The 14,231-nt window shown below is 34.2% G+C and overlaps 2 protein-coding genes across 4 annotated transcripts; one reads left to right on the top strand and one right to left on the bottom strand.

Moving 5' to 3' along the window:
* LOC104725038 (probable inactive histone-lysine N-methyltransferase SUVR2) lies at window positions 6,198–10,388 on the top strand. 3 transcript variants are annotated; one of them, XM_019232182.1, is made up of 11 exons: window positions 6,198–6,327; window positions 6,814–7,001; window positions 7,086–7,145; window positions 7,247–7,285; window positions 7,371–7,614; window positions 7,738–8,831; window positions 9,016–9,266; window positions 9,403–9,469; window positions 9,572–9,622; window positions 9,746–9,842; window positions 9,951–10,388. In XM_019232182.1, exons 2-11 carry the CDS (start codon window positions 6,819–6,821, stop codon window positions 9,986–9,988), a joined length of 2,124 nt encoding a protein of 707 aa, XP_019087727.1. In that variant the 5' UTR covers window positions 6,198–6,327; window positions 6,814–6,818; the 3' UTR covers window positions 9,989–10,388. The 3 variants fall into 3 exon arrangements, with proteins under 3 accessions (XP_019087727.1, XP_010441936.1, XP_010441937.1); XM_010443634.2 differs by having other exon boundaries at window positions 7,732–8,831; XM_010443635.2 differs by having other exon boundaries at window positions 7,732–8,831; window positions 9,943–10,388.
* On the bottom strand, window positions 10,475–12,402 carry LOC104725039 (glutathionyl-hydroquinone reductase YqjG). The gene is made up of 3 exons (XM_010443636.2): window positions 11,581–12,402; window positions 10,860–11,109; window positions 10,475–10,777 (listed from the first exon to the last, which is right to left on the bottom strand). The coding sequence occupies exons 1-3, from the start codon at window positions 12,345–12,347 to the stop codon at window positions 10,592–10,594; spliced, it is 1,203 nt and encodes a 400-aa protein (XP_010441938.1). The 5' UTR covers window positions 12,348–12,402; the 3' UTR covers window positions 10,475–10,591.

The following is a 14,231-nucleotide window of genomic DNA, read 5'->3' as shown; positions in this document are numbered from 1 at the left end:
ATGTGACCCTATATGATATCTTTTGAGTTGGTGAGGGTCGAACCATTGATACGGAATTATGGTCAGGATCGGACAGCGTAATCTCCCCAACAACTCTACGACACTTTAGATGTTTTAGATCTTTCAAATCATAAAGGCTACCAAAGGAAAGAAATATGTTGCAAGTGTATTGGAACTTTGATATGTGATGCTCTTAGTTCTAGGTATTTGAGTGTTTGAAGTATAAGTTAAATTATCTTTAAATCATCTCTACAATGTTAGTGTGAGAACTTTTTAAAAAGAGGGTGGATTCCATTAAAATAGGATATCAAATAATCAAAATATATGGTAAGAGTTTTTTCAATCTATCGGTTCTAGTTCGATATATGGTATATAAGAACTTCGATGTGTCATGCTCTTAGTTTTAGGCATTTGCATATTTGTGGCGGTCGTTGCGTGCATATTCCAGTTGATGTAACAAAAGATAGCGGATGAGAGTTTTAGAGAAGATAATGTTCAACATAATTTAGTTTAGAAAGTAAATCTAATTTATTATGGATTTGTAAATTAGAATGTACTAACTTATTATTTGATAGCCTGTGATTTGTAAGTTTTATTTTGTTCATTCTAATTGATAAGTTTTTCTTTTTCTTTTTTTTTTTGTCTTGGGGTTAAATAAAAAAAGAAAAAAGATAAAGAAGACGATGTCTCTGATGATCAATCATCTACTGAGATTGGCTCCGGAGCTGATGAGAAGAAAACTGGATTTGAGTTTCAAGGAAGTGAAGCGAGGAGTTTCGGATCACAAATCTCTCTTATTTGAGTTTGATGATTATGTCGACACTAAAAGAAAATAATTTTATTGACATTTATTTTTGAGACATAAAATTTTTGTCACAAATTTGTGATATTTTAAATACGATATTATGACTAAATTTATGTATCACAAATTCATAGTATTTTCATTACTATATTATGACAGAAAAAATTGTAACCAAAGTCTATCACAATTAGTGACGAATATGCTACGATAATATTAATCATCACTCTTATGACTACATTGTGACCAATATGTTGTTGCAAATTAGTTATGAACTTATAACAGATATACAAATCACATTTTGTGACGTTAAATTGAGTAAACATTAGTTATAAAATATTATAAATTGTTATATCATTTATACAAAAGCCCATTAAACCAAGTCTCTAATCCTAATTTAAGAAAACTTATTTAAGAGATGATTATGTTTTATTCTTTATAATTAAAGAGAATAAGTAGCCACAGTTGAGATTAAGGACAAATTTTAGTTGTCCTAGGAGATGGTGGAAAAGAAGGGATAAACGGACTCTTTTATGGACGAATTTTGGTGAGAAATTTCCCAACCCATAGATTTAAGTTTCCCCCCAAGGATTTTGTAACCTTTTTTGTAGATTAAAAGTTATACATATTTTCTCAAATCTATTCTTTGCAAATCCGCGAACTAGCATCAGTCATTTTGTGAAATTGTTTCCCACTGCTACAAATTGAACCAGAAGCTATCTACCCACCGTTGGAAAGATCTGAGTCTTACCTTTTCGTAGAGCCTGAAATCGTTTCCATAGGAGTTGTAAGATGAGAGTTATGGTTGAATATGTGCATCTGGTCGAATTAGTGATTTATTTTTTACGTAAGAATAAAGATAGATTATAATGTATATCTAATATTTATAATTATAAAAAAATTTGTATGATTATAAATTTTAAAAAAGAATATTTTTTTGAGATTAAGTCTTTATTTCTAATTTTTATCAAATGCAATAAATTTTTTAGTAATAACTTGTGACCATTTGAAACTAACTTGTAATGATGGGATTGGACATTATGATAGTCACAAAATATCATATTTTTTTGGAGTATTTTTAAAAATTCTGGGACAAATTTTTAGTTGTTAAGAACAAAGGTTTAGGGAATTGTTCTCTTTTATTATTCCTTTGTTGCATAGGATACAACATATATATAGGATATAATATTAGGGTTTAGGGTTCACACTAATGAGCCGATAATGGGCATCCATATATAATATACTCATTCATAACACTCCTCCTTGGATGACCTTTATTAAAATGTAGTCCTAAATGCGCATATGAGATGCTGGCTCATTAAAAAACCTTACCAGGAAAACCCAATGGGAAAAACCATGGTTAAGGAAAAACGAGTGCATCGCGCTTTTACTCCCCCTCATGAATACATCACTTGAAATATTCGAGATGACTGATCCAATATGATGAAGTAGCTTCTTAAAAGTAGTGGTTGGAAACGCCTTGGTAAATGGTTCGCCTAATCTTCACTTGAACGAATCTGTAGTGAACGTGTATCGCCATTCTTCTATTGGTCATGGATCTCACAAGTGACTCATCTTTATCATTATCTTTGTTTCTCACAATCTCATCAAAGACTTTGAAGATCATAGTCTTTCACCATTGGAATCGTAATATTCCTCTTTAGGTGTTTATCTTTCGCGTGATCTTTGTTGTCTCGTTAAAAATCTTTCATGCAAAAACCCAATGGGATAAAAACCATGATAAGGGGAAAAGAGTAAAACCACTCACATAATCATATTTCTCCCCCTGAAAGCATCATCTTCAGGTTATTTATTATAATCATATGTACCAACTTTCTGAACTGTTATAAACATCGCTTTTAGTTACAAACTCATATGATCATCATATATTCTCATGAGTCATTAAACTTCAAGTCATTTGAACCCCTTTCATATAGAAGATCTATTTGAACTTTAAGTCCAAATCTTCTTTTAAATACAATCTTCCAAACAATCATCTTATACATAGGAGTTATTCATACTCTCCTTGTAAAACTTTCTCTTTCAACTCTTCTTCTTAGTATGGTACTACAAGACCATTTTTCTATGTAATAATATGTAAGCATCTTAAGATAAGATCTCTTTCATTAGATGTCAAATATGTAACCTCAAGATTTCATGAAAGAACTGATCTTATACAATCCGATTTCTCCATCTTTCAGGAGTAATATTTCATCATTGATTGTTTCTCCATATATTCCTTAGTATGTGAAATCTCTACCAGAGATCAAATAATATTTTCATTATCAACATATTTGCACTTGTTCTTGTACCATTCTTTTAACAAGAATCACTTGTAAGTGCAGAAGAGACACATACAATTTTTTTTTTAACGAGGTTCATCAAATGCCTACATCCTCAAACTTTCTTTCTTGAAAATATTTCTTGAACACAATTATATTCAGTGTTCAATCTCGGATTTACACAACTCTAAGATCTTCTCTTAGATTGTTCCCGATCTATTTTCAACCCACTATGAGATCCCTAAGATCAACAACAGTGATCTACACACAGGATTCTCTTATAGAGATAAACTCTCACCCTTTTCTCTCAAAATATGTCAAAAGGTATCAAGACTTTTTCTTGTTCTTACAATATTCTCGAGAACTATAAAGTATTTGCTTCTAGCAATATAATTACTTTAAGAGATATCTCTTATAGTTTGAAAACATTCTAAATAGACTAAATCAAGTCTTGCCTTATTTTCAAACTCATAAGGGATCTACATAGTTGTTTCCACCATATGAGAGTGCATTTCTCATAATAAATATCAAGTATTTATGAGAATCATTGTACTACTACATGTACTTTATTTCTCATAAAGATCCCCTTATGTCCCACTCATTTTACACTTTCAAGTGTAAGGACTACAAGTCCAAATATTATCTCTTTAAGAGACTTGAACTACTTCATAGCTATTTCTGTCAATGATTAACCAATCATTCTTTGTGTACACTATTCAATAAAATGTTTCTATTAACCGCGGTTTATGATCCTCGATTTTCATCAATAACATCATCAACTGCAACATTGCATGCAAACATATTACGACGTCGATTTGCTTATTGGTTCCTTTTTATTTTAGACATGACTCAACTTGTTGAGAATTCTTTTCATTATGATTCTCAGGTACCTGAATCTCTTTCTTACTCATGTCTACATCTCTTCTAGAGATTTTCCATAACTCTTTGCTTCCTTGGTGCCATATTAATTTATGCTCCTTTTTTTCCCGAGGATGCTTATATTTGGAACCGTAAGTCTATCACACTTCATGCGATCTTTAGACTTACTAGCAGTTGATCTTATCCTTCTAAGACATTAATTGGAGCACAGCTGGTATATGTGACTTTTTCACTCAAGGTCAGAAAATGGCTCTTGCATGCTTTTAGCATCTTTGCAAACTTTGCCAATAAATTATCTTTTGAAATTATTGTGCACATTTCTCAGTACGAGGATTAAGCTGATTTCTTCTAATATATTTCTTTACCAACTGTTTATTTTCTCCCCCTCATGTTGGAAAGACTGACTCACTAAAACAGTCTCTGCATCTCGAGCCTCAAATTCTCGAGATATTCAATCTTTAAAAAAAATTCATATCCAACATATTTCCAACATTTTTTCAAATTCCATCTTAATCACTGTGGTGGAGCAACTCAATATGCATAACACATTTAGATGAAATATATTTGGTTTCTGACCAAACCAATTGTAATGGGGAGTACTCATGATAATTTGTTGGCCTGATGCGAATTTATTGACATATAGAGTCATTTCTGTCAATTACTTAGCATGGTTTCACCACCATTGTCAATTAACCAAATACTCTCGCAAACTCAAGATTGCATATTGATAACAAATATATATAATGGATGCTCAGTCCACAATATCTCTTTGTATATGTACCAGAAAATTGACATTATCCAAATTCATGGGGTCGATGAAAGCCATATGATCGGCTTGCTTTGTAAAGCAGCACATATAAGAAATCACTAGAAAAACTCTAATGAATCTTTTCAGAAATTTCTGATTATTTTTTCGCATCACTACTGAACCGGAATGGCTTAACCGGTCATGCCAAACAGTGAGATTTTTATTAAACCTTCTGGTTTAATATAAGCATTTTATCTTCTAGATAATGCATGTAATCTCTAAAAAAATTTTCTTGTCTTGGGTAATACTTATGATTTCAAAGTATTTTTTCGCATATTGTCTCAACATGATTACTTTTCAAATCCTCAAGATTTGCTCTTTCATATGAGTGATTAAACTCATTGTGGGTGTGAACATAATCTTACATTTGTTCCATCACCTCTGTATGTGGGATTCCTTAATTCTTCCCCTCGAGATGATGACACTTCATGTCTATCAATCTCGATATGAATCCCACTCTGTAATCAATAACATTCTTAAATTGGGTCTTCTATTATATTTTAGACCTTTTTAACTTTGAAACTTGGGAGACTATAACACATTAATATCATATTGTGTTCCCATAGACAATAATATATATACTATTCTAGAGCTTTCAATACTTTTTCTACTACTTCTTAATATTATAGTAGAATAGTGGAAACCACTTATAGCATAAGGTCATATTCACTTCAAAAAATAGACCAGCCCAATAGGATGTGATTCACATCATCTCATAATTTTACACAGTCACCAAAAATAAGATAATAATATTTTAAAAATATATTTGTCACTATACTGTGTCTATAGGACAACCATTTTTTTTTTTGACAAGTAAATTATGTATTTTCTAATATCTTTCCATCAAAGATATTATTTTTAATTATAATCTTGGTAATAATTGGAATAAGTTGATTTGTATTATTTTACAGATTTTTCGTCATTTACTTTCTTTAGATTATTCTAAAGAATTAGTAAATTTTTAATAGTCATATATTTGGACTTAAACCTCCTCGTAGAAGTGATGGCAATAAAACATGATCAATAATCATTATTTAGTAATTTGTTACTAAATTTTCAATGTACTCCAAAAAGGTTGAAGACATGATTTAAAATATTTCATAATAATATTATATCTAATTTTAATTAGATTTAAATTTGTGATTAAACAAATAAAGTAAATCACAAAATATTATAAACAATCATATAAATAAGTGTTAAATATTAAATATAATATCTTTATATTTATATATATTTATATATTCTTATTCAAACGTTTTACTTTTCTATTTATATATTCTTATTCGAGTTTTTGTTTACCTTTCCATAAAAAACTCGAATCGTCGTCTAACGGTAATATTTGTCCAGGCAGGGTTGACCCGACCCAGTAAAGCCCGGCCCATTAAGCATAGAAGAAAAATGAACAAAACGAACTAGAGAAACTAAAGAATCGAAATTTTCACCTGGGCACTGTCATCGCGTGTACTCACGCGCCGACGTAATACTCTGCCGTCGACGCCAACATTGTATCTACGCCGTTCTCATTCGCTTTCCCACGGCCACGATTCTCTCTCTCCTAAGTAAGTACTCAAAATCCTCGACTCCTTTCACTGTACCGAGCTTACTTTAAAACCCTAACGCTCGTCACGTCATTTCGTCCCTCTGCTTAGTAAGTTCGTCTGATTTTCCGGCGAAAAGTTCCTCCTTTTTGAGTCTCATCGTAATCGGAGAACGCTACTAGTTCTCTGGAAGTGAAAACGACGTTTTATCAGGGTTTCTTTGTGCGTTTTAGTGCTATAGTGTTTTCTCAAGAGGAAAGGTTTCAACTTTGCTAAAGATGTTCAATTTCTGGTACTAGTGGGTTTGTATTTTACTGCTAGGTAGATATTATGGTTTCTTGGTTTGTAATGTTGTTGATTTGCTTAGTTCTGTTTTGGCTTCAGTGTTCTTCATTTGCTCATGTGTTGGGGGGTTTATTTGGTTACATTTATTTCCTTGTAAATCCTGGGTTTCGTTTGTTATATTGAACGGCTTTACATATCTTGTTTCATTTGCATTTGTTGCAGAAACGATGGCACCTAATGCGCATATCAAAAAAGCATTTGTGGCTATGAGGGCTCTTGGGATAAAGGATGCACAAGTTAAGCCGGTCTTGAAGAACCTTCTCGCCCTTTATGATAAAAACTGGGAGTTAATTGCTGAAGACAATTACAGGGTTCTTGCTGATGCTATCTTCGATAGCCAAGAAGCTCAGGTACCTTTGGTTGTCTCTTTAATCTACTGATTTCATTGTCTTTGTTATTTACCTTGACCTTACATGTTGGTCTAACGTATGAAGGCTATTCAAGAAAGCAAAGGAAAGAAGGCTGACGAAGCTAAAGAAGATGAAGAAGGCTGTGTATGTTCTTTCCTCACAGTCTTTGATTTGTAGTTCAAGTATTGTGTTTTTGAATTGCTTTGTCATCCATACTTAGTGTTGTTGTTTATCCAATTTTTCAGTCCTCAGAAGTTGGCAGAGGAAAGAAGAAGTTCCATGAAGTATGCAAACTGAATATATTTGCTGTACTAGAGTAATGTTTCTTCATGTTATTGCATTCATTAATTTTCTATTGTGTAATAGCAGTCTATCGAGGAAGATGATGAACCGTTGGCTGAGTCTGATCGCCCTTTAAAGAGGCTGCGACGCAGAGGTGAAGGAGGCTCTGCTTTGACAAGTCCTAGCTTGGGCAGTCCGAATTTAGAAGAAACTCCAGCTTATGGTGAAGAGAGTGGTCTGATCTTATTGCCATTTCATCATGTACCAACTGAAACTCATCCTGATGCTGATGAGCTCATTACAGATATGCCTTCCAGTTCTTTTCATTCAGGTATTTTTTTTGTAAATATGAGTTACAAAATCTTCTTTGCATTGCTATTTTTGTTGGTATGATGTGTTGGAGACTTGAAGCTACTTTCTTTAAAACTGATGTGTTTTGTTTCTGTAGATTCAGTAGAGAGAGGGGACTCTTCAGTTCTCATGCTGGAGATGGAGAAAACAAATGGACATGTGGAAGACATGGCTGGTGAAACAGTAAGTACTGTTGATGGTATTACCAATGATGTTTCTCCTATCACTGCTGGGAGATTGAGTGAGCAGAAGCTAGCTTCAACCGTAGAAGATCCTTCAGCACTTGAATTAGCTTCTTCTGCTTTGGGCGAGGTGAAGCTTAATCTTAGTTTTTCTCCTGCAACTGGAGGAACAAATCAACATGTACCTTCTATGGAGGAACTACGAAGAGCAATGGAGGAAAAATGTCTCCGATCATACAAAATACTGGACCCCAACTTTTCTGTGATTGGTTTTATGAACGACATCTGTAGCTGCTACCTGGACCTGGCAACAAAGGGGAAAGATTCATCGAACCAGATGCCAAAACCCTTGCCATTTGTCACAACGAACATTGATGCATTGAAGAAATCTGCAGCAAGTATGGCTTTTACTTCTCAGGGCAGTAATGATCATATGGGAGTTGTTGAAAACGTTTCAGTTGATGATTCCATGGGTTTGGTAGTTGTTCCTGAATGCCAACTTTCTGCGGATGAGTGGAGATTGATAAGCAGCATCGGGGACATCACTCTAGGGAAAGAAACAATTGAGATTCCTTGGGTGAATGAGGTCAACGACAAGATTCCTCGAGTTTTTCGTTACATAGCCCAAAGTCTTGTGTATCAAGATGCTGCAGTGAAGTTTTCTCTTGGGAATATTAGGGATGACCAATGCTGTTCCTCTTGCTGTGGAGATTGCTTGGCTCCGTCAATGGCATGCAGTTGTGCAACTGCATTTAATGGCTTTGCATACACAGTAGATGGCCTCCTACATAACGATTTTCTGGAACAGTGTATCTCTGAGGCTCGTGATCCGCAGAAACAAATTGTGCAGTATTGCAAAGAATGTCCTTTCGAGAAAGGTCAAAAAGAAGTAACTCTGGAACCGTGCAAGGGGCATCTAAAGAGAAAGGTCATTAAAGAATGTTGGAACAAGTGTGGCTGCATGAGGAAATGTGGCAACCGAGTTGTCCAACAGGGGATTCACAACAGGCTGCAGGTAAACACATTCACCTTACCAAACTTTCTTTTTTTGTGCCAAGTGGTCCAGATTTTGATAATCTAAACCCATCTCAGTTCTGATAGAACTGAAACTGATTATGATCATTGTAACTTGGACTAAACCGGTTAAGAGTCTCTGATGCCTGAATTGTGTTTATGTTCCTTTCATTTTTCTTAATCAGGTTTTTTTCACGCCCAATGGGAGAGGCTGGGGACTCAGAACTCTAGAAAAACTGCCTAAGGGAGCATTTATCTGTGAGTTTGCTGGAGAGATATTGACCGTTACAGAGTTGTTCCAACGCAACTCTGAGAGACGTACTTTTCCAGTAATACTGGATGCATACTGGGGTTCTGAAGACATTTCAGGGGATGACAAAGCTCTTTGTCTTGACGTTATGCATTATGGAAATATCTCCAGGTTCATCAATCACAGGTGAAGGGGCTCTGAAATTGAGTTTGTTATAAAGTTTCAAACGACTAGCTTAGCCTTAGAAACTCATTTGGGAAACTTATAAGTTTGATTCCCTCTCAATTCATTACTTGTAACTGTACTATGTCTATATGTGCAGATGCTTAGATGCAAATTTGATTGAGATCCCAGTTCATGTGGAGACTACAGATTCACACTACTATCATGTATGACACAATGCCTGGTTTCATTTATAATCCTTTGCTTATAGAAATCTCATCTGTTATGTGGAAACAGTAGACTGATTAGATAAATCTGTATTTTTCCAGCTTGCATTCTTCACAACAAGAGAGATCGATGCTATGGAGGAACTCACCTGGGTGTGTAGAAGTTTCTCCACCCACTTTTAATAGATTTGTTTCATTTTAGGAATTTTCATTAGATTGGGTTCAAGTCCTGGTATTTTGTGGTTCTGTCTGAGAACTTTTGGACTTAATCTGCAGGATTATGGTGTCCGATTTAACGATGATGTGTTTCCCACGAGTCCGTTCCATTGTCGATGTGGTAGCGAGTTCTGCAGGATCATTAAGCAGATAAGCAGTGCGTGATCATTATTAGTTAGACATGTTTATCTCGGGTTTTGGGATGAGCCCTTCACTCACTATTCTTGCAACTAACTCGCAATTTGTTGATGGTGCAGAAGGGAAGAATGTGAAGAAGAGAGCATGAGAGCTTTACCTTGGTAGTTTTTGTTGATGGTGCAGAAGGCAAGAATGTGAAGAAGAGAGCATGAGAGCTTTACCTTGGTAGTTTTTGTTGATGGTGCAGAAGGCAAGAATGTGAAGAAGAGAGCATGAGAGCTTTACCTTGGTAGTTTTTGTTGATGGTGGCGCAATCTCTCTTTTTTTCTTTCTCTTTTTTGGCAACGAATTGGCAAAAAAATTTCAATCGAGAATAACTCCTTTTGTCAGAAATCCGACAAGGCATATAAGCAAAGTCGGTCGGTCCATTAAATAGGTAGGTAGCTATGAAAGGATGCCACTATTATCCTTAAGAAACTGAATCCACTTTGTGATATCAAAGTATTAAACTCATGTGTATATCTTAACTTTGGGTTTTAACGGCTAATGCTTTTGTTTGTGACTTGTATAAAACATCTCTATATACATCATAGTATCGAAGTGAAGTCTTGAAAGTCATCTCAAGATTTTTGAAAGAAGAGCACCTATGAGAGTACTTGTGAAAGACATATCGATATATGTAAGTATAATACAAAGATCAGTGATTGTTACATCATATAATAAGTTGAACATAATCCTATCATTTGAGTTATGTACAGTCTTCTCCACCTAAACCGCGAGCTGTGTTTCAATGGCTTTACTCACCAAGTCTCTGCAATGAGGTCTCAAGAGAGAATCTTGATCGCCAGATGAAGAAATGGCAGGTTGAATTCCACTTGCGTTTAGCGGAAACAGTGTTTTGTAGTATCCATCCATTATAGCGGGAAAGTCACAAGTCGCCGCAACACCAGGAATCTGTTTCAACAACAACAACAACAAACGCAGAAACTGAGATGCAATTCTAATCGCAAGCATTTGGGTATTAGAGAAAAAGAACCTGGTAAATGTCGCGCAAATAGCCGTAGAGATTCGGGTACTCAACAAGCTTCTTCTTGGTGCATTTGAATAGAATGTTGTAAACAGGATCGAAACGAATCAGAGTTGTGAATAGACATACATCAGCCAATGTCAACCTTTCTCCACACAAGTATCTGTTACTACCTAAGTGATCTTCAATCTCATCTAAGGTACTAAAGAGTTCATTCACTGCTCCATCATACGCTTCTTGGCTCTGCGCAAATCCACACCTTCCAAAACATCAATGCAAGCAAATCACCACACAACAGCCATCAACTTTAGCAACAAACACATTGCAGCATCAAGAAGACAAGCTACAAGCAAAAACCGCATCAAATGTGAACAATCCAGTTGATTTCTATAGCATCCGATGTTTCCATTGTTAACTTTTTATAAGCTTTCTATAGCTATTAATACTAAAGAGTTCATTCACTGGCTCCATCATGAGTTTTAATGGCTCCGTGCAAACCCACACGTTTCAAAACATCAATACAAGCAAAAATCACCACACAACAAAGCCATCAACTTTAGCAACAAACACGCATATTGCAGCATCAAAAACACAAACTACGAGCAAAAGACCGGATCAAAATGTGGAACAGTTCACTCGAATTCTATAGCTTTCTCGATATTGTTTCGTTACTTGTAAACACCATTGTTAACTTTTCTATAAGCTTTGTGATAATGTTTTCCAATTATACCTGTAAACGCCATTGTTAACTCTAGGGTAAACAATCTGATTCCAATCTTGGATCTTCTCTTTCAACTCCGGTGGTGAAAGATCCAAATTAGCGTTTCGTGCCACTTCGTTTAAACCCGAGTTGAAGAAGTCGATAATATCATAGCTTTCGTTACAAATAACATCTTTCTTCTTTGAATCCCAAAGCATCGGAACCGTACATCTCCCGTCGTAACCTCCGCTTCTTGATTTGTAAACTTCCTTAAGATTCCGGCGCCGGTTTGCTTTATCCAAACTCGGGATAAGTTGATCCTTATCATTGATTGGGATATTGTTAGCCTTGAATTCCCACGATCCATCTTGACCCGGCGATGCGATTGAGACCGGAACGGCATCGTTTAAACCCTTGAGAGCACGGACGATTAGGGTTCGGTGAGCCCAGGGGCAAGGAAGACCAACGTAGAGATGGAGCTCCGAGGAAGCGAAGGAAGGGAATTGAGTCGGGTCGAGGCGAAATTTGGAAGTGGGTCGGGTGTATGACCCGGATGAATCGGATGGAGCGAGTTGGGTCATCATGAGCTGCCACACGGTGGTCCAAGCTGTTCGAGCGGTGGTGACAAGTAGACCTGGTGGAAGAGATGGTCCCCAGAGTAGCTTTGTGGCTGAGGTGAAGATGCTGGTGGTGGTGGTGCTCGCGCTTGGCTTTGGTGATTGGTGCGACATTCTAGGGCTGACGCGGCGTGGCGCGAAGGATGGAATGGTAAGTTGTGGCGCGAAGCAATTGGCCATGGCTGAGGTTTCTTCCTTCCTCTGGTCACTTCGGCGAGAGAAGAGAGACGAAGGATCTAAAACGATGCGTTTTGTATCTTTATGAAAGTGGGCTCAACTAGGTTTATTCTAGGCCCAGAATATGGATTAAATTTGAAAATGAATCTAAACTTTATAACTTTATAGTTTATACGATTTAAAATTTAAAAATTGGATATTGTTTTTTTCGAGATTATTTATGTAAAATTTTAATTTCTGAAATATAATAATAATTTATTTATGAAATTATACAAAAGGCTAAATAACAATATATTTTAATGAAGTATTTAACACTCCAATTGGATAATACGAGATTTTAAAATCTATAATTATAGATATAAGATATAATAACAGTATAAAACCAAAGTTTAAAACATGATTTATATCAATTAATCTATAATAATCCTAAACTGGATTCATTTTTTCTTAATATGGATAGATAATATTTTTAAAATAAAACTATAAGCTATCAAAATTAACACAATTCAACATATTTTAAAAAATTTTATTGGTAGCAGTGGACGAAAACTCTTTTATTTTGCAAGTATCAATTTTAGATGGTCTCAAATAAAATTGCACAACTGTAGTACAAATTAACAATGAATATGTAAGAAATTTCTTATTTTATTAAGGCTCAAAAAATAGAAGAAAATACACATGTATAATATGAAGTAAGATAAACTATACACATGAATTTGAAATTTTTTGCTGTAGATCATACCAAATAGAGACTCAGAACTTAGGAACTCTCACACAAATGTGTTGATAGAGGATCAAATTGAGCCAACTGCCAACATCCCGTTCGGCCATATTGTACATATGTATTAGATGGATTATTTAACATTATTGATTAAAAAAAATTGTTGCCAACATAACAATTACATGGACATTATTTGATAATTATTTTATGTATATTTTGAACATTATTTCTTTCTCATTCGTGGTAAAATTCTTTCAAGCTTTGATTTATTAATTTTGTTTTGTAAGGTATTTTTACATATTTTTTCGTTAACCACCATATAAATACCACATTGTTAGATATACATGTTAATGCATTATGCATATTTGGTAGGTTGATGCGTTATAAAAGATGGTCATATATAGGATTTTAATGTGATTATCATAATCCATATATGGTGATTCACAAAGTTAATAAAATTGTCCTTGATAAGCTTTGATAATATATTTATCAATCATGTTTCTTTTTGACATACAAATTTATCAATTTTGTATAAAAAGTTGTCTATAATAATATTTTGGTTAATTCGATTTGGCTCCATAACATTTGGGTTTAGTTTGAATAGTTTGGTAGAAAAAAATTCATACGGTTCGGTTAATGGAAAATTTGGTCGAGTTTGGATATATGAATTTCAGTTTGATTTTTTGCACACCCTTAAATCAATTTTGAGGGGTTTCTATCCAAATTGTGTATTGAGTGGTGATTAGAAACATTGGGGATATTTTCCAAATGTTAAGTAACTGATTTGATTACTTCATTAAAAATCAAATGAAGCAATGATTTTATTTAAAAAAATATAGATATATATTTTAAATTTGTGATTGTTTAAAATTTCTATATTATTATTATTTTTTTTTTTTAATTTTTTTGATATATATATATATATATTATTTTAAATTTTCAGACACTCTTAATTTATCCTGTGTCTTTTTAAAAAAAAAATACACATCAACTTATTTATTATGTCATTTATGGGTAGACCAATTCATCAACATCATATTTATATGATCAATGAAATTAGCTTTAAATAGCCGTAAATAGTGTTGCATATACAATTTTAAATTGTTCTCACTAATAATATATATATATATATATATATATATATATATATTTTTTTTTTTTTTTTT

Source organism: Camelina sativa, chromosome 11, assembly GCF_000633955.1.
Source record: "Camelina sativa cultivar DH55 chromosome 11, Cs, whole genome shotgun sequence".
NCBI classification, from domain to species: Eukaryota; Viridiplantae; Streptophyta; class Magnoliopsida; order Brassicales; family Brassicaceae; genus Camelina; species Camelina sativa.
This window is presented reverse-complemented; position numbering and strand designations above follow the sequence as displayed.